Source organism: Garra rufa, chromosome 1 (genome assembly GCF_049309525.1).
Source record: "Garra rufa chromosome 1, GarRuf1.0, whole genome shotgun sequence".
Classification (NCBI taxonomy): Eukaryota; Metazoa; Chordata; class Actinopteri; order Cypriniformes; family Cyprinidae; genus Garra; species Garra rufa.
The window spans coordinates 50,860,344-50,882,196 of record NC_133361.1 but is presented as its reverse complement, the minus strand read 5'-3'; the positions used below and the strand labels follow the sequence as shown (position 1 = coordinate 50,882,196).

The 21,853-nt window shown below is 37.6% G+C and overlaps 2 protein-coding genes across 2 annotated transcripts; both read right to left on the bottom strand.

Annotated features, from left to right (window-relative positions):
- Positions 1 to 11,615: 11,615 nt before the first annotated feature.
- hoxb2a (homeobox B2a) lies at positions 11,616 to 15,151 on the bottom strand. The gene is made up of 2 exons (XM_073833507.1): positions 13,652 to 15,151; positions 11,616 to 12,823 (listed from the first exon to the last, which is right to left on the bottom strand). The coding sequence occupies exons 1-2, from the start codon at positions 14,145 to 14,147 to the stop codon at positions 12,084 to 12,086; spliced, it is 1,236 nt and encodes a 411-aa protein (XP_073689608.1). The 5' UTR covers positions 14,148 to 15,151; the 3' UTR covers positions 11,616 to 12,083.
- A 1,501-nt stretch (positions 15,152 to 16,652) lies between these two features.
- On the bottom strand, positions 16,653 to 20,109 carry hoxb3a (homeobox B3a). The gene is given in 3 exon segments (XM_073833506.1): positions 16,653 to 18,833; positions 19,565 to 20,040; positions 20,042 to 20,109. Coding segments are annotated over 3 exon segments (1,305 nt in total). The 3' UTR covers positions 16,653 to 18,072.
- Between the last annotated feature and the right edge of the window lie 1,744 nt (positions 20,110 to 21,853).

The following is a 21,853-nucleotide window of genomic DNA, read 5'->3' as shown; positions in this document are numbered from 1 at the left end:
AACAGCTGTTTATGATTTTAAACCTGAAAGGATTCTTGCTTTTTAACTTGTTATTATTACATTAATTTAATGTATTGTAGATACAATAATTCCCGAGGCCGAATTCTTACGGTCGTCTGACGAGATTGTTCGCAATATCTCGAAATGCAAGCAACAATTCAGGTCTGGTTACCAAAAACTTTTATGAAAAAAAAACCCCAACTGATATTAGGGATAACTTTGAGTTGAATGATTTCGTTTTATAATTATTTTTTGAGCTGTGTCGTAGCCGTGGCCTAGCTAGGTCTAAATGGCGTCATTGCATGCCACGTGCTTAATGTTTCTGAACGCTCAAGGATGGGAGACTGAAATTACTTATAGCCTACAGTTTAACCAATAACACTTGGGCACAAATATGTGACAATACTCAGTTATTTAACAGTTGTGAATGATGTATGGGATCATTGCATGAAGCTTATTGGTTAAGGTATATAAAACCTTAAAACTGAAATAATTTTTATATTCAGTTTGTATACTTTGGCAGTTCCTTACCTATTTTGCCAGGCAAAACGTAAAATGCAGATGCAAGTAATGGGGCTTCCATCATAACTACCTTTCTTTTTTTGCATGCCCAAGTCATTAACTTGCATAATGAATGGCCCTTGAAGCCATTCAAATGTCGTTTTCTTTCTTTATTCCACACTACATGCTCAACATTGAGAGTTTGTACACTAAACTGCACATGTTAACTTTAAACACCACAAATTAAATCTTGTTTCTATTATTTTTCCCTTACAGTTCCTTGAACCCAGGCCTTTCTCAGTTCTGAAAGCTGGCTCACGTCCTTCACCCACTATGTTGTCACTTGAGTAGCTGATGTGCGGTAAGAGTATTGACACACATCGGCTTTGCAGAATAATTTATGCCTGTAGGCAGAGATTAAGGTATTTCCATTGTACATGTAAAGTGGGGTATTAAGAAAATCGCTATACAAATTAAATGATTTTCCTCCTGCATCCATCCTTTGTGAGGTGACACCTACCCAAAGTCAGTCATGCCCTTATTTTCATAGGCTGCACAGAGGTTAAATGAGCCATCTGTGCAAATTATCCAAGTCATTTTTATAATAAACAAACTTAGGACATGTAGACATGTCTGAATTTAACTTCCAAAGTAATTTATCTTAATCCGTTGATGCAAACAACCCATGATGGAGCAGTAGAAACAACAAACAATGGAATCTGTTTGGTGTTTGACATTTGCCATTTTACTCTACTATCTATCTATCTATCTATCTATCTATCTATCTATCTATCTATCTATCTATCTATCTAACTATCTATCTATCTATCTAACTATCTATCTATCTATCTATCTAACTATCTATCTATCTATCTATCTATCTATCTATCTAACTATCTAACTATCTATCTATCTATCTATCTATCTATCTATCTATCTATCTATCTATCTATCTAACTATCTATCTATCTATCTAACTATCTATCTATCTATCTATCTAACTATCTATCTATCTATCTAACTATCTATCTATCTATCTATCTATCTAACTATCTATCTATCTAACTATCTAACTATCTATCTAACTATCTATCTAACTATCTATCTATCTATCTATCTATCTATCTAACTATCTAACTATCTGTCTGTCTATCTGTCTGTCTGTCTGTCTATCTATCTATCTATCTATCTATCTATCTATCTATCTATCTATCTATCTATCTATCTATCTATCTATCTATCTATCTATCTATCTATCTATCTATCTATCTATCTATCTATCTATCTATCTATCTATCCATACTCTTAAGAATAAAAGTTCTTTATTGGCATTGAGGGTTCCATGAAGAACCTAGAACATCCATGCAACCTAATGCAGAAAATGTTCTTTTATAGTTCAAAAAGGTTCTTTATATGTTTAAAATGTTCTTCAAAATGGTTCTTTTAGGAAGGTTCACTGAAGGAAGGTTCTTTGGGGAACCAAAATGGTTTTTCTATGGCATCACTGCGAAAACACCCTTTTGGAACCTTTATTTAAAAAAAAATCTATCTATCTATCTATCTATCTATCTATCTATCTATCTATCTATCTATCTATCTATCTATCGTTCTATCGTTCTATCGTTCTATCTATTGTTTTGTCTATCTATGCGTCTCTCTAGCTGTCTCGTCTGGATCTCTTTTCCACTTTTTAGGAATTGAGTGTAAATATGTGTGCACACTTAATTTGCCAGTGCAAACATCCTACCATAGCTTTCAATAAATCAAATATTTAGCAGATGCGGGCACAATTATTCATCTTAATGTCCTCTTAGTCAAACTATGCAAAAGATCTGCTGACATGATTCAGATACTGTACTTCACAGGCGTATCTAAAAAAGAAAAATGGGAGTTTGCGTGAAATCAGGCTATTATTCTTTGTCAAACCGAGACAGCAGGGCCATGCAAGGTTGATGTTGTTTAGACTGTCGCAATTTGATGTGTAAGGGGTTGACCTCGTTCAGGTTAGTATCAAATGAATGCTTCAGCCAAGTCATATCATGCTTATGCTCCAAAATCACATTTTGGAATACTTTTCATGAGATCTATCTATCTATCTATCTATCTATCTATCTATCTATCTATCTATCTATCTATCTATCTATCTATCTATCTATCTATCTATCTATCTATCTATCTATCTATCTATCTATCTATCTATATATCCATCTATCCATCTATCTATTGTTCTTTCGTTCTATCTGTTGTTCTATCATTCTGTTGGTTTGTCTTCCTCAAAATATCGCTCTATCCATCTCAAACCTCTCAAAATTCTTTACCACTTTAAGATAAATACAGAAACTTTTCTTCAGTGTTTGCTTGCTTTTGTAAACAATACCACATAATCACAATCATGTTCCTAAGCATTATTTTTGTCTTGTTTTCCAGTAAAAATAAATCGTAACACTTTACAATAAGGTTCATTAGTTAACATTGGTTAACTAAATTAGTTAACATGAGCTACAAATGAACAATAGTTCCACAGCATTTATTAATCGTAGTGTTAATTTCAGTATTTAATAATGCATTATTAATATGACAATTTGTTTGAAAATATTAGATACAAGAATGCACTGTGAACTAACATGAACAAACAATAAATGACTTTATTTTATTAACTAACATTAACAAAGATGAATAAATAGTGTAATAAATGTATTGTTTATTGTTTGTTCATGTGAGTTAATACTTTAATGTTAACAAATTACTCGTTATTGTAAAGTGTTACCAAAAAAATTGAATGAAAAGATACATTTACTTGAAAAAGATTTATACACTTGTTTTTAACTTGTTTATAGTTTCATGAATCATCCTCTGAAAACAAGGCTTACTATCTTATGCAGCGTTGTTTTTCAACTAAATGCAACTAGCAACATTTTAACTGAAAAGCAAGTCAAAAACTGCAGTTAAAAAGTCATTTTTTTGCGGTGCAGTATCCACATTATTTGTCTATTTTTATTAATGTATTTCACAACAGATCGTTATACATACTATTCAGTATTTCTCTCAATGCGCCTATGTAAAATTAACCTCTCGCTGTCAAATCTGTCATAGAGCACTCTCTCTTTGTCAACTATATGCAAATCAGATGTAAACTTTCTGGGCAGGTGTTGTCATTCCAGGTGGTTGAGTAGCAAAGTGGAGGTTGCCCATGTGTGACTAAATCTTAAGTACTTTTGCTAGATATGTACACACACATTTTCATAAAGTCACTGGTTTAAAGTTTCATGCCATTTCATGGGGTCACAGCCATTTAGAGTGGCATTTAACATGCGTTATTACGTTAAAAACCTCTGTTCTACTTATCAGTATGAGGGTTGTTTTTTTTACATCAAACTTAAAAATAAATAAATTTTTAATCATTTATATGTTTTATTTTGGACAATTTTTAGGCCCTTCACATACTTTTATTTCTACATTTCTTACAGCCAAAATTATGACACAAAAAGTTATAGAAGTCTTATTAGCATGCTGATCGTTAGTGGAGAGATGCAATATGCACTGTCCCAAAAAGCTGTATTTTATCTTTTTGATTTCACATAAATTGCATGTTTTGCTGAAAATTTTGCATCACAAGCCTGGTTTCTTGACAGCTGAGGTATAAGGGTCAAGTATGTATGTGAATGGACCATGCTGGGTCAACTGATTTTGTAGTTTTCAGTACCTAAAGCATGAGTCTGATAGTTTAAGCTGTTGATAAGTCACACATTAGGTAAACGTATTTCTTATTCCTCGAACATAGTCACCACTGATGCTCTTATAAGAGGAATTGATATGTGTGGCGTCAATTTATGGTTCACACCTTACATGACTAATAAACCACCATTACTAAGCTTCATTGTGAGTGTGTTTGGTGTGCGCGCACACATACACAAACAATTTGCGAGATTGTAAATATGCACAATGTACAGCTTTGTGGAGTGGCCTGAGGGTAATGCTGCTTACTCAGCGGCTGTTGCTCTGATGAATTGATTTTTATATTAAAAACAAAATATCCAGGGCCCTTATCTCTCATTCTGCATGATTGATATATGCTTATCATTGCACCACTACAGATTACAAACCATAGTGTTTGTATAATGTCAATAAAACGCCTTCGAGTCTATTATTTACTTTGCGTGATTGGGATATTTGCAGTGGCTCATTGAGGCGAAACAAATTAGGAATTTTACATGTCGTAGGCAGCTAAATATGATAAGTGAATATACTGTACTCAATGTGGGCTAAAGCACTCTGCTTCTATTCCAAGCTTTCAGGAGGTCACATGACATTCTATATGTTGTTCATTACCTCTTTACCGTATTGGTTGGCTGTCTGCGCAGAAAGCCATGGAATATGATAGGCACTCTCTGAGTGGATATTCCATCTCCCACTTTTTAAAAGAGACTGAAAATTGCGTTAATGCAGTGCACTTTTCGATCCTAGAGAAAAACCAAAGAAAGCTGAAGCTCCATTAAAATCTTTGCTGAGATTTACTATATATGCATCTTACCAGGTCTGCTTTTATTTGACCAAAAATACAGTACAAATGCTAATATTGTAAAGTAATATTATCATTTAAAATAACCATTATCAGTTTGAATATATTTTGAGGTGAAATATATTCCTGTGATACAAAGCTGAACTTTCAGCATCATTACTCCAGTCTTCAGTGTCACATGATCCTTCAGAAATCATTCTAATATGCTGATTTATTATCAGTGTTGTAAATAGCTGTGCTGCTTAATATTTTTTTTGGAACCTGTGATACTTTGATGAAAGGAAAGGAAAGGAAGTGAAGTGAGGCCAAGTATGGTGACCCATAGGAATTTGTGCTCTGCATTTAACCCATCCAAGTGCGCACACACACACCGTGAACACACACCCAGAGCAGTGGGCAGCCATTGCTGCGGCGCCCGGAGAGCAGTTGGGGGATCGGTGCCTTGCTCAAGGGACTCACCTCAGTCGTGGTATTGAGGGTGAAGAGAGTGCTGGTTATTCACTCCCCCCACCTACAATCCCTGCCGGACCTGAGACTCAAACCTGCAACCTTTGGGTTACAAGTCCGACTCTCTAACCATTAGGCCACGGCTGCCCCCATGATGAATGATGAATAATGAATAATGAATAAAAAGAACAATGTAAGTCTTTATCAGAATTCTTTTTTTTTTTTTTGAAGACATTTACTGACCCCAAACTTTGAACAGTAGTGTATGTTGTTGCAAAAGATTTCTGTTTTTAAAAATGCTGTTCTTTTTAATGTTTTATTCATCAAAAAAATACCGAAAAAATTGTCACAGGTTCCAAAAAAATATTAAGCAGCACAACTATTTCCAACATTGAAAATAAATGAGCATATTACAATGATTTCTGAAGGATCATGTGACACTGAAGACTGGCGTAATAATGCTGAAAATTCAGCTTTGCATCACAGGAATAAATTTTATTTTGAAGTATAATAACATAGAAACCCACTATTTTAAATGGCAATAATATTTCACAATATTACTGTTTTTCCTGTATTTTTAATTAAATAAGCACAGCCTTAATGAGCAGACAAGACATCTTTGAAAAATATTACAAATGTTACTGATCCCAAACCTTTGAACGGCAGTGATTTTATGAGCTAATATTAATAGATTGTATGGACATTATTAATCAATAATTAAGTCAATGAACAAAAACAATATTTTACTGCAAATCAGTACAAGGACTGATAGAATGTAGTACACACCTGCTTTGGCCTGTGAGCTGCCTTCAATGGAATGCCACCGGATACATTACTTTTTTGGGTGACTTGAAGCTGTCATCTTGTCTACTATAGCAGCAGAACTGAGCATGATTGCTCCAAGGTATTGTCGACACATTCCCTTGTTGGCAGGGTTAAGGGTAAAAATGTGTTGCTGTTAGATACTGTACAAGTGTTCATGAATGCCCCCTCACCCTCTGAGAAGATATGGACAGCTGTGAAGGCTCCGCTTCAAGCATACAAAAGCTCATATACTTTCGCCTGTTTCTGATTCTGCCGTTGAAGGAGGGGATCAGCATGCCATAAACACCAGCAGCATCATATCATATGCAAATGCTTTTGTCATTTTTACAAACAAGAACTTTATTCTTTCTCCATTTTTGTCACTTTTACGTACCAAGGAAACTTTTCATTTTAGTCTAATGGATCATAATAGGAGTTCTAGTCATTGAAAATTCAGGTGTGCCAACATCAATACACAGAAATCACAGACTAACAAAGTTCGCCCAGATTAAACCCCTGCAAGCCGTTTTCTATTTAACAGGGTAGGGTTTTTTTGTAAGTTGGTGCAGAAAGACATGCAAGGTCTTGAGCCAATATACAGGCCATCCCATTCTTTGTGCATCACCAGCTGTCGCTGTCTTTTGAAAACATTTTGAAACGTATACCATGCTTTCAGTGAGCTTTCTTGGCATACTGCTAATGTTAACATACTGAAGGATTACTTTATTTTCATTGTTTAAATGGTGAAAAGGAATGAACACTGCAAGATATGTCTATCAAAGACTATTCTGGCTCACCCAATGTAAGACTTTTCGCTGCCGATCTAATGACAATAGTATTTACGAGGTAGTTATTTTGTATGAATTCTTAGAATTGAATGTATATGAAAACACACATGTATAAGCAGATCGCACAGATATATATGAATGCATTAGCCAAATTACTATGAAAGTGTATTGGGTTTATTAGCAATTTCACTTAAAAGGATAATTCACCCAACAATGAATTTTCTGTGATCTCACATTCAAGTTCTTCCAAACCGGTATGAGTTTCTTTTCTGCTGAGCACAAAAGAAGATATTAGAAGAATTTTGGTAACCAACAGTTTCTGGTAGCCATTGATATCCATAGTATGGAAAAAAATACTATGGAAATCAATGGGGACCATCACCTTTTTGGTTACACTCATTCTTCAAAATATCTTCTTTTGTGCTCATCAGAAGAAAGAAATTCATACAGATTTGGAACAACTTGAGGGTGAATAAATAGCAACGTAATTTTCCAACCGAGGCTCATGAAAATACGTGCCTCTGCATACATTTCTGCAACGGTGTAATTACGTATCTTACTGCACATTTTGCAGCAGTTTCAAAGTAAAATGTCCAGAGTGTTGTGCTAAAACACACGTTTAATAAGTGACCGTGGCATGTTTTTATTACATTGGTACAGGCACTTATTGCTGCATTTTTATTACGCTGCTTGAGGTGTACGTATTGCGGCTGTTCAGAATTAAAATATTCGAGAAGTGTCGCTAAAGGTTAATGCTCTATCGTGTTGGAAATATACCCTACACCAAACCTACCCGGTAGTGTTAACAAATGCAAAAGTGATATAAAAATGCATTTGTTGATGCACCAGTGGTATTTTAACTTCCTTATATGGATTTGAGCTGTTTTGTCGAACCATAGTTTCACGTTTTCTTGCACCGGAGCTTTTCATCGCTCAAGTGCAACGCCGTATCACGAGAGCTACCAAGCAAACCTACCGAATTAGAAAACTCAAGCATATTAAGCTGTATATGTGATGGCAACATTCAAAAGTATCAGTTTTCAAATCGTGCAGGATGTTAAAATTGTTTTGAAGTCATAACCTTATATTCTGCAAGTAATTGTATGAAAATGAGTCTTTATTAATCAAAACTTTATACCTGTAAATCATACTTTGTGTGAAAAGAAATGAAAGATGTCTGAGTTTTTCTAGTGTTCATTGCTGAATACCGCAGTCATTTGTACATATAGATAGGCCTACATTTTTTTCAGTTTTGCAGAAATGTATATGAAGGCATTTGTTTCCAATAAGCCTACAATTTATGATTGAACTATCCTTTTAAGGTTCAGTGCTATCAAAACTATGTGTTCTTTATTTCTGTGAATATAGTGAGCGATCAAACTAAATGATAAACCATTGAGTTTTGGGGTTAAAATTGATATTACTGTATTTGTCCATCTCTTTATCTGCATGTCAGCTTCACACCTATTCTGTTTCCTTTTTAGAGTTGTAGTAATTAGCAGATAGGTACATGGCTAATGCTATAATTAGGTTTGTGTGTACATCTGCAAACTTGCTACAAAGGCTTTGTTTTCAGTATTTCTAGTTTGTACAGTATCCTTTTACTATTTCTTAGCATTCTTTACATAGAAGAGATATAATAGAGATCAAAATAGAAGAGACCTAAATTTTTAAAGCCCTCTTTATTATGTCATTATCAAACATTATGTAATGATTATCAGATAGTCTATATGCATTTGAAATGTCCATACAATGTTCTTTTTATATCTATTTCATTGTACATAAGCTTTAAAAATAGGGACTGAATAGGGATGAAGCTGATGTGTCTTGTTTTTCAGTAAAATGAGCTTCTTGCCAACAAGTATGCAAATTGAACTGCTCAAGCTATTAAATGTTTCACGTTATGAAATGTCACAGGAGAGGGTTTCAGGTGGCATTGTAATCAGTCAGATTTTTCCTGTTTTCAGAGCACAGAATGGTGCATCTTAGTGGTATTGTCGCATTAATATCTTTGGGGTTCTTTTTAAACTGCCAGTTACCATTTTGATTCACATGCATGCTATAATGCTTCATTTGATAAGCATATGACCAGTAGCTGTGTAGTCGCAGGCTTTTATGAACAAAGAGTGTTTGCTAAACAAATGAATACAAGAGGTACTACAAAGGGAGCTGTTTACAGAGCTCATAATCCAATATGATGTGTTTACATTGCTAACCGTAAAGTCTTATAAGGCCATTCTAAAATAAGCTAAGATAATGTTTTGCTGTTACTATTGTTATTGTTGTTGTTCAATGACAAAGTACTTTGGTTTCCTAACCACTTCAGTGATTAAACTGAGCCTTCATGGTGGTTTGACTGAAATAGGGCAGGAGACATTTCCACTTTAATCTTGGCTAGTCCCACCACTGCTTCAGGCATAGCATTACCCAGGATGCACCACAGTAAACATTGGCCCATTTTCTCATGTGAGAAAATCCCTGTGCCACCACACCTCTTCTTGTTTTAGATTTTGCTGTCCCAAAGTACTGTGCTCTGCGAAATATATAAACAGAAAGAGCTGTACTGATAAATACAAGCTGGCAGGCCACCAAGCAAAGCATAGGGACTGAGATAAAACTTGACCCAGCCACACCTCAAATTATCAGGCTAATGAAAAAAAAATCACCACTGGAGTTTTTTATTTATTTTTTTATATAATAATATTTACCAATCCTGTGTGGCCTCAGAGCAGGGAACAAGTTGTTTATAGTTTGGAGATATGTAGATATGTAAAGTCTCTGTCTCACCTGTCTAAGGTGAATTAAACAGAAGTAGGGCAGATGTCTGAAATGAGAGAGTGAACGAATCCTGTATGTGCTGGCATAAGGAAATTAAGAAATCCCAAACCAGGACCTAAACAAGAAATAACTAGGCTAAATACTGGAAATCAAACTTGATGATTTGAAATGGACTCTAGAAATTAGGGATAGATGCCAGCCGGCTGGCCAAAATCACATTCCTTTTTACTGATCAGCACAAGAGACATCTGTCGTTGTATTTATCCATCTGTATGTCACTCTTCTACTCTTGACACAGCAGCAAACTTGAGCTTTTGCTTGGGATTAGATATCATTAAATTGTCCATATGTGTACTTTATTAATTCAGTGTGTGGCTCTTGTACACATACAGCGTAAAATTCATAGCTGCCATAGAGCTACTGTGACCAGATCCATCTTTCCAGTAATATGAGCAAAGCACCTGTTCAACGCACACAGGGGTCATTACCTGGTACTGCTCATGTAAACCAAGCAAAAAAAAAAAAGACCTATTCAAATATTTAAACTGAATTGAAATGTTGTTTTACTTGCTGCTTCAAACTCATAACAGAGATAACAGAAGTCAGACCTGGGTGATGGAAACATTGTGTACATTCTATCTGGGTTAAAGGCAAATAGAAGTAATAAAATAGTCAATAACATTTATGAAGGCCTTTTTGTGCAATATGCAGTGTTTTAATGTATTATTCTATTATTAGAAGTAGTATTATAGCAGATGTGTTACACCAAATAACCACTGTGTTATTGTAAGATTATCTCCTATATAAATGCTCAGTTCCAGCTGTTACATATGGTGTTCTGTATTTATACACTATATTTAAATAATAATAATGATCGTAATAAAATCGTTGTTTTTAACTTACATAATTCTGGTTAGTGTTTGTCTAAATTGATGTCTAAACTAACAACCAGCCAGCTCGTAGCATCCCGCTCTCAGCTGCAGCCTAAACTATCCATAATGGCTGCCGCTTTATTGTTCATATCTTTCATTGTGTTTCAAGCGCCATTTTGCATCAGGGCGAGTGCAGCCATGGGAGCCCACAACCCAGTCAAGCGCTTGACCCTCCTGCAGATTATCCCTTGGCGTTTTTTCGCTCGTTGAAACAGCCATAAAATAAATAATATCAGTGCTGCTGCCTTTTACGTCTGATGTTATTAACCACAGTAGATTTTGTGAAGAATATATTGTTTTCATGTTTAATTTCAAATTTAGAATAATCACTGTTCGTGCTGCATTGTTTAAAAAGAACCCTTGATTTTTTGCTTATGTTCTGAAAATAGATTTGAAATTTTACTACAAGTTTAGTGGCTTATTCTTTTTTTCTTGAATTTATGCAGTCCCAACCTCTTTCTTGTACGAATAGCCTACTAATGACACAGAATATCACTCATCACAATAAAATGATAGTAACATAATAATAATAATAATAATAATAATAATAATAATAACAATAATAATAATAATAATTTGTATTATAAGAATAATCTATGCATATAGTTATTAACGTTCCTCAGACATTCATTCAACCTGCGGACTGTTTCATCACAACACATCAATACCACGGAGAAAGAACAAATTCGTAAAATTAATGTCTTGATTTATATTAAAATATTAAACATTCTTAACGAAAAAGAATTCATTAAAGCTTAGAGAATCAGTCACACTCGCTCCACCATGTTATGTTTTGTTTTTATTTTTTATTTTTTTATTATTTCAACTATGAAAATAACGTACAATAAATAAATTTGAAATTTACTATTAAAGAATCTCAATAAATAAACTAGTTCTAAAATTATTCAATAGGGACAACGCCCGCCTTGGGAGAATTCCTAAAAGCAGTTCAACTACCCTTATGTCTGACACAATTCCTGAGATTCCAATGATTGAGTTTCACTGAAAAAGTCCGCAACCATTCATCTGTTAGTAGACATAAACTAAAATCCGAGAATCAAAAGGCAATAAAATACCTGAAACTTCGACAGGGGCCATCTCGATGTGTATTCAAAAAGATTACATCATCGTATTTTCAAAATAATGGACAATTTATTTCCTTTTAGGCTTTCTTTTAAGCCTTTTTTGTTTTTCATAAAAAACTGTTTAGGGAGATGTCTACTTTCACTGTTTATGTCTTATTATAGGAATGTTGCGGTCGAGAAGCATTCGTGACACTGCAATAAGATGGAGTTCTTATGATGTCACAATTGTTCAGAACTGTAAATGCTGCAAATCTATAGTACAAAGGGTGCTCGTAAACAAGTCAAAATCTTCCTCGGAGAAGTCAACTGGACTGTCCAGTGAGCTCTGCAAACTCGGCGATAAAGCGTCCGAAATCTGTAGGCAGGAGTCCGTCGAAAAGAAATTCAAATCGGGCAGAGAGGTGGCATCCTGCGGCTCTGTGAACGAATGCTCCGGCCCAACTGCTCGGCCCTCAGCCATTGTGGTGGGGTTATCTGCAGTAGGCGTTGGATACGGGGGGGAGTGAACCGCTGTGTCAGGAACAGATGCAGGCTCCGACTGGTTCGCCTGGCCCTCTTCAGGCGTGGGCTGGCTTTTGTCCGCACTGTTCGTGTAGGAGGCAGTTGTCGGGCAAGTCTCACTCTCGGAGGCTGCTGCCGAACCAGAGCCAGAACCAGATACTTCCAATGATTGGCTCGAATACGGCGAAGCAGCGTCCGTTCCCTCCAGGAGCTCGAAACCGCTGGGCTCGCCTTCCTGCCCGTCCCGGTGGTGTGTAGTTTGTCTTTTGTGCTTCATGCGTCGATTCTGAAACCACACTTTGACTTGGCGCTCGGTTAGATCCAAAAGTGCTGCTATTTCAACGCGCCGGGGCCGACAGAGGTATTTGTTAAAGTGAAACTCCTTCTCCAATTCAAGTAGCTGCGTGTTTGTGTATGCGGTCCTCAGCCTCCGTGAACCGCTACCATTATCCAGTCCACCTTGAGCCTCTGCAAGAATCAAAACAGAAATAAGTCCCATACAAAATGCGAAGTCATCGAACTTTATGTGAGAAATTGTCCAGATGACAATAAAATCCCAGTGTAGAACTGCCCTATGGTTTGGGCTTGTCATGTAGCAATGCCTGCAATGGTTAGGCATGTCTTGTGGTAATAGAGCAGCGTGGTGTATAAGCCCCATATTTTGTAGTGTTCCAGAGCTTTCACAATTTATACTGATATCCAAAATGGCTCCCCAAGCCATGAAACATGGTTATGAATAAATATCGAGTCTCGGCTGACATCAATTGCGATTAAATCGTTATTATAGATCAAGATCTACTATCTGTAGGATGGCAACGTAATCTTTCAGAATGTGCACAGTTTTGTATATGTGCCAAGAAATGGGGGAGGGGTGCCTTTTTATCTTTTAAAAACATTACTGGAACGGGATTTTAAAATGTATATATTTATGTTTGGACAACAATCATGCATGCTTAATTGTGCTTGAAATTTAGACATCAGATAAAATTACACAATTATTACTAAAGATTATGCCTAAATACAGAGAGCTCGAATCCCATCCCATCCAAAGCAGGTTATGCCGTACATCACATACAAATGGGACAAAGAACAATTTCGAAAGGGCAGGTTTTTTTCAATTGCATAAAAATTCCAGGCATGTGAAATCATACTGTAATCATTTTGATTAGGCTATAATAACAGGCATTAAAATTTAATAAAGTTTTAGCTACATTGACATCTATTCGAGTCACGATTCGTTCAGGGGAAAATGTCCAAAATGCAGAACAAACGCGTTTACTGCTTTGATAAACGTACCTGTCGGGGACTCCAGTCCCGCGGTTGTGTAGCCGGAGGATGCCTGAGAAGGGGAGGCTGCTGCTGCTGCAGCAGTGGCTCCGGGCTTGGGGCACTTCTTCGATGATTTTTTCTCTTTCATCCATGGGAACTCGTGGGCCAGGGGCGCGCCACCCGATAGCGGGGCCGGGCCTTGCTGGTGCTGCGTCGGCGGTGCTGTTTGTGTCCGGAGCTGGAGGCCATTGGAGGCAGTTCGCTTTTGGCTCCTCGGTCGCGCCTGGTTGCCTGTGCAGGGACTCAGACTAGGGATGGTGTGCTCGAAAGGAGGTGGAATTGCTGTCGAGTCCTTGATTGATGAAGTTTGAAATGACTCCAGGACAGCGGGGAAAGACGTCAGGCACTCTGCAAGGGAAGGCTGGCTGTTGATGAATCCAATCTCCCTCTCAAATTCAAAATTCATCGCTTCGCCTGGGCAAAAAGGGCGTCCAACGACACCAACATACGCAAAAAATAACATCCAAAAAGCTGGGATTTATTTCGCGTTCCTGCTATGACGGCATTTGCGGGCTTTAATAATTGTGTATATTGGTGATATTACTAGCGTATGGGGACCAGGGTCTACTAAACTGAAGACTATGGGCGAAATTGCAGCCAATTCCTGGTCACATGACTCGTCTCAGCCAATCAAAATTCGGGGCCTGGTGGCAAAAGAAAGCAATATTTGTCTGAACTGATAAAAAAAATACAACAGGATATTATAATTCAGTTCTTATTGTAACATAGATTAAATATTTTTTTTTTTTTAACAAAAAAAGTCTCTCGGCTGCCATGTGTTCGGACAGTGCTGTTTTGTCATGAGAGGTAAAGTGCGGGCCTCTTATGTTAGACAATAACAATCCAAATGCAGAACTACCGGTGATGTAATTCACAGGCCCTTGCCTGATAAGCACATCCACAATATGGCTTCTTACGTATTTACAATCAAGGGTCATTAATCTTAAAAGTTTTGACAAGAGTAACAGACACTAGATGTAGATCTAAAAATATTTCTTTTATCAAGCACATAAATAAGGATGTACAAGAGTGTTGGTGAGATTATCTGCCACAGTTGCCGAATAGGAGATTCCCAACCATTACGATACAAATAAATTATTTTGGGGTTTACCTCAAATTAGATTTTTATTTAATGGTTTATTTTATTTAACACAGCCTCTGAAGAATTGCTGAAAACTGGGACCTTAAAGCGCGTAAGTTTGCACTAAATCCAGGTTAGAGAATTGTCAAATAATGTTTCTATAAATATTTTGCTCATTTCTTAAAATTAAGGTGCAGATTAGACGTATAATACCGCACGAAAAATAGTTGTTAGTGGTGTGTATAACATTTGTTGACTGTGACAACAACCAAAAGTTCATCCTGTGGTCGCGTTTACGACTGAATGTGTTGACTTGAATTTCTATTGCACATTGGAGGGAAAAAGCAACAAAATAATGTTATTTGATGAAAAACTAAGCAAAATTGGTTGCGTCAAAGTTTAAAACGAATGGGGAAAGGGGGTAGATATTTTTAGAGCAGGAGTAGAGAGGCAGCAAGGGTGATCAATCTTTTCGCCGGCAAAGCGCTTGACAGCAGCCACCCTCAAGAATTCGCCTTTTTCCTCCAAGATCACAACAAAGAAAACCCCCATTATTCCCTCGTAGATTTGTGGATTTTTTTCTAGAATTATTTTTTTTCTGCATTGGATACATTCCATTGGCGCGTCGCATCGATAGGATTAGAGATTAAAACTAAATTGTGCTGCAGCCTATTCTGAAATTGACTTCACAGTAGTTCGGATTTGCAGCCCGAGCTTCGTTTCGTCGATTTTCTTGTCTAAAAGAACAGTGGAAACAGATCGGCTATAACCCTGTGTGGGTGTCTGGGAATTTTAAAGGAAATACAAAGCAAGCTGTAGGCCGTGGGCACTTCGGAAAGGGGTCAATCTGAAAGGCCCTCCTTTACTACAGAACGGAGCCGACTGAGAAGGACTGGGACGCACTGATACTTTCTCTTATTTGTTGTTTGTGCGTTTTTATGTGTTTCTGTTTCGGACAGTAGTAGCATAAACAATTGTCAAGTTATCCTTTTTTCAACTGGATTTTATTACGCTGGAAAATAATAATAATATTCTGGGACGAATTGAACAACGATCTGCGTTAAATGCTTAAAGGGATTTATAACATCCAAGGACAGCGGTTTTTCAATCATTTCTTAATATATATCCTATTTTGTAATTATCTATCGATCTATGTAAAATGCAGAAGTTAGAATATTTGACTGTTTGATACTTACGTTCGTACACTACCTCCAAATGTGACTATTTTCTGTGTATTTGGTTAAAATGCAAAAACTTGTTTTTTTGTGTGTGTAATTTTTTTATTCTGATAACAGATTTTGTGTGTTTTATTAGATTTTTAGACATATTAAGGTAGTATAAATGTTTGTAACAGTATAAAACGTTTAAGCAGTCACATGTTGAGAAAATCAGAGGTAATCGCAAACCGTTTACAGCCGCGTTGGTATGTTTTTCGTGCATGCAATGAAAATAGTGTTATCACTGTTCTTGTAATATTTGTTTATTTTGTATTCACGCGGTTCCAGATTTCCTTGTCTAGAGTTGTCTAAAACCTGGGCATGCTAGAATTAAATCTGTTGTTAAATAAATAAGCAGCACAGACAGTAACGCAGCCATTTTTTTCTCTTCTTTTTTGTTTTTGGCTACAACCATCGATCGAGATCCAACATGCAAAAATATGTTTTGTCATATGATATCTGTACCTTTCTCCTTTAAACTTGGGATTATTTGTAATCATTTGTTTTGATTCCATAACCAGTAATAAGAGTGTTCAACGATTTTATTGGACTCTCTTCACGTGACCATTGCAGGCGCGGCCTCCAGGGCTTTTTCACAGGCCTCGAGGAACCCCCACCCTTTTCAGTGTTTTAGTCTGTTTGGTAAACTCATGAACTTCTAGAGTGGAAATGAATAACATAACATTTTATTAAAGAATTGTTCAACAACCAACTCTTAACAAGGAAATAAAAGTAGTTACAAAGGACAAATGAAGTTCTCAAAATGTTTCGCTATATTTCGTCTAAATCTCGACTATGCGGGAACGGTTTGATTCCGTTCTTGCGCCCCCTGTACAAGTCAAGACATTATTTATACAAGGGTAACATAAACCTACATATCTCTAAAATACAAGAACTAAAAATTAATTTGTTACAATGACAAGAACACAGCGTCTTTTTTATAACAGGTAGATACTAAAAAAGTACATTTTATCGATATAAATACATGGGGATAAATAATACAAAAAAGAAAGTATTTAAACTGGCTATAACAAATAAATATATATTTATGAATGTTCACTTGAACACACTTAGCGAAAGACGCTGATTGAAGGTCTTCCGATTCAAAATAAGATTTACTTTTCTTCCTCACCCATTAAATGTAAACTCTAAGTGCAACAATGATGCCCAGACGAGAGCGCATTAGGCGTAAACAAAGACGTCTGCGCCGTAGCTTGGTTTCCCGGACATGCATTTTTGTTCAAATATACCCTGTTTCCACGTTAAGTCAAGATATGAGAAAATGTGGGCCTTTCATATTAGTTTGGACTAATGTAGGCGAACCCAAAGATTGGGAAAGATAAAGAACTGGGGAAGGAGTATGAGGGAGAGGGAGGGGGAGGGGGAGGGGGCAGCGAGTTGAGAACGAGGGAATGAACTTTAATTGAATAGTATTCTCAACTCTTCTTTTTTACCCTGTGTCAAAGCCATAACAAAATTATATTTACTTCTCATTAATAGTGATAGGTAGTATAGTGTAAAACGGACTTAAAAGAGATGAATATCTTCATCACCGTGTCTTTGCTAAAGACAAGGTGCCAGTCTGCTGCTGTTTTTGGAACAAGTTAATAAAAAATCGACTGGTTTTTGAAACGTTTAAAAAAAGAGGTATGTGAAATAAGGGTGGTGGACGAAAACAATCCAGTGGTTTTCTTGCACCAGTAGGTTTAAATGTAAGCTATACCGTACCGCCCTCCAAAGTGTGAGGAATGCAGCGAAAATGCTGAAGAAGTACACAAACATTTAGGATGATTGAATGAGGTCATACAGCTATACAGTCTATTCCTTGGCATAAACTAGCCACTTTCCATGAAGTGTGTCATTTTAAAGGGGTATTTAGACCTATGGATACTAAATTCAGGTATGTTCACGTAGGAATGGAAAGACAACATTGACACAAACCGGTGTTCTAGTCATGGCAAGAAACCACTGGATCATCTTTTTCAACCCCATTGCATCGCCCCATGGGTTAGTCTGTTTCATTTTGTCTTCCTTTCATTTTTTCCTTGCTTTTTTCTGTTTTTTATTTTTTTTTTATTTGTCCAAACCTGCTACAGATGAGTCAACTTGGGTGCTTCTTGGATTCTACCCTGAGAAGGATGGTGCGCAGACAGATCCGTGTATGTCGGATGTGGGTCACACGGTCCATGGTGCTGGTTCGCCGACATCTGTGTGGCACCGTTGTAGTCCATGCTTGCCGACTGGTGGTGTGGTAGGTGATTGAGGCCGTACATAGAAGGCCCAGTGGCAGGCATGGCATCAACATAGCTACCTCCTACATACACAGGGCTACCCTGCATGTTCGGTGTCCCGTAGGTGCCACTGTTACCCTGTAGCCCGTGTGGGTCGTAATCCGGTGCAGTGTTTCCATACTTCTGTTGGGGTGGGCAACCTTTCATTGGGTTCTGATAGGCTGTTGACATGGCGTATGCATTTTGATGGGGCTTGTTAAAAGACGGTGGGGACGGAGCATCGTAACTGCCCATTGAGTGCATAGAGTTCATGAAACCAGCTGAGGACTGCATCGGGAGAGGTGGGCTTCCTGTAGGGGATGGCCCCCCCGAGGACGAGCCCATGCCTTTCGACTTTTGATCCTTCTTGTACTTCATCCGCCTGTTCTGAAACCAAATCTTGATCTGCCGCTCGCTGAGGTTGAGCAGGTTGGCCATCTCCACACGCCTCGGCCGGCACAGGTATCGGTTGAAGTGAAACTCCTTCTCAAGCTCCACCAGCTGAGCGCTGGTGTAAGCGGTGCGTGCTCTCTTGGAAGCTGCAGAACCCGGAGGGCTTTTCTCACCACCGCTGCTCTCCGCTGGGGTGAGAATGAAATAAAACATAATTACTCCACACGGAAATTGAATGCATCGTTCCCACTAATAAAGCCGGCCATGAAAAACTTATCCCCCTGATATTGGTTGTCAACACTTCATAACTTTGGCATTTATTAAGAGACGCATGCCCTAACATTGACCTTGTGTATGTAAATCACATTACAACTAAAGCCCAGGGCCAGATTCATACTGTGCACTAGGCAACGGTGTGTTTGCTACATGGTTTGTCTTTTGAACGGTTTACAGAGAGGATTAAGACGATACAAACCACTACATGCAGATTCAGAGGCTTGTAGGAGAAATCCTCTGTTATCTGGACACAATAATTATGTATGACAAGTGATGTGGCATTGCTGCTATCTAAAATCTGAACAATAATCTTTGTGTACTGATTCTTCTGACACTTTTATAGTCAGAGATATTCAGAGTGTATAAGCATATAATCACAATTAGACTGGCCCATACTCTTGTTAAACATCAAATTACTAAAAAAAAATATTGAAAACATTTAAAATGAACATGGTCTGATTTAGTCCCACCCCTATTGTATCCCATTTCAAGCTAATAATGTTGGCCAACATCTGTCTTGGTCAAGAAGGGTGAGAAGAGCAGAGAATATAAGAGAAGAGAAGAGAAGAGAAGAGAAGAGAAGAGAAGAGAAGAGAAGAGAAGAGAAGAGAAGAGAAGAGAAGAGGGGGTTTGGCAAACACACCGTTAGCTGAGCTTGCACTAGGGGAGCTGTTTTTTTGCTTGGTGTTCTGACGTGACTCCTTCATCCAAGGAAAGATTTGCTTCGTGAGAGCTGGGTTTGGGGCCAGAGAGGACGACTTGGATGACGATTTGGCCGTGCCCCCGCTGCCAGCCCCGCCACCACCGCTACCGCCTGGCTGCTGGGTGGCATTTGAGGCAGCAACGTTTACAGCGTTCTGAGGAGGGGAAACCTGGGGGGGTGGGTGGTGTTCAGGTGGCAGACTGGGCCGCATGCAGCTGCCATTAAGCTCTTTCGTCTTGGCATGCTGAGGCTGTGGGGGTGCGCTGGTGCCGAGCGACTGTAGGGAGCAAGCAGACCTTTGGTAGTCACCCTCAAGATGCGCTGTGTTCTGGAAGGCTGGTGCCGGGGCATCATAGCCAAAACCGTTTGCCCCCTGGTACGAGTATCCTCCGAAAAGTGTCGAGTTGTCGTAGTAGGTCGTTTTCTGCATTTCCAAAAATCGAGTTACCGGCTACCAGGGTCCTGACGACCTTCTGGAAGAACATTGGCACTAGATGTCACGTGACGGTCTCTTTCCAATGGCCTCTTGGAAGCTGACCTGAAAGGTTATAAGAGGCACATAATAAGAGGGGCGCGAGGTAAATCCATCTTACTGCACTGAAAGACGCCATGACATGAATAGCATGTTCCCACAACGCAGCCTGCAGATGCTCTCTCTCTCTCTTTCTTCCCCCCTCTGTCTCACTTTCTCTCTTTAGCACATCATAACAAACCACACATAAGGGTTAGAACTGAAAGACTACATTTATTCAAAACTGTTTTTTCAAATTACATTTTGTTTATTAAATGTTATTTAAATTGTGCTTTTTTTATCACAGATGTATCTTGCTTCTGTCCTTTAAATAAATGTTTTGTGTTGTGGTCATTGTTCTTACTAAAATATGTGTTTAGGTAGGCAAATAAATAAATATATACTGTCCTATTATAAACATGAAAATGTTATAGAAATCACTGGTAGATAATTGCTGACACTAGGGCTCCATTCTGAGCTTCTGATATTGCGTAAAAAACATTTCATATATATTTAATTTTTGCAATCAAAACAGAACTGAATAAACACAATAAAAGACAGCAAAGCGTTATTAAAAGAAAAAAATATGGACAATACAGGCGAGTTCTGCGGACATATGAGAGCTCTCGCCTCCTACACAAAGGCCATCTTTGGAGGGCTTTCTCCAGTTACAAACATACGTATTTGGGCAACATTAAAACCTGACAAACCGGCATCGTGTTTCTTTAACTTTGTTGCTGGCCTTTATGAACGCACAGGAAAAGCTTCACCGGAAGCTTCGGTTGGTGTTATTCATAATGGTCGCTGGACCGAAATAGACAAATCCAGCCCTTTAAAAAGCTCAAGACCTCGCAGCTTGGCTCTGGGGTTGCTGAGAGGACCGGGCGAAAACGATCACTCAAACACTTACAGGCACCTGGCATTTATTCTCACTCACTCGCCTGGGTAGTAAATGTTATTAAAAAGACTAAGGGGAAGCCAGGAGATTGCGTAAGATGTTTCAGGAGGACTACTGTGGCTTTTGTTTTATCAAATACTTGCAAGTTCACTTCACAGTGGGCAATACAATTTTTGTAATTATTTCGTGTCCTTCCTCCATAGCTACAAATTGTATGCCTGAGCTGGAAATTAAAAATGATGTGGATATTACTATAAGTGTACTAAAATGTCAGGAAGAATACATTTATATTTTAATGCTGTCTTATATTTCGTTGGATACATACACATACACGACAAGTGTAACGAAGGCCTGTTTTACATAAACCATGTTTAGCGTCTTGTGCTTGTTTATTAATTTTTTAATTATTTGCTTTCGTTGCGAAAATCAAATCCAAAAAAGAAAAAAACAAATACTCTTTTGATCAAGCAAGGAATAATACTGTTTTTATAAGTCAGTCTATCTATCTATCTATCTATCTATCTATCTATCTATCTATCTATCTATCTATCTATCTATCCAATAATAATAATAATAATAATAATAACGTGTTCCACAAAATATAATATGTGGTTTTGAAATACCATCTAAATTAATCATCCTGACATTTCATTGTTCTAAAACAGTATATGTATTTTTTTTCTTTTGTTTGTTTAAAAACAAAAGGTAAAGCGATTAAAAACCTACCATAACATTTTGAACCAACATTATAAGCTTAAGGGATCATAAATACATTGTAGAAGCTCAACTCAACAGAAAAAAAAACCTTTGTTAAACTGAA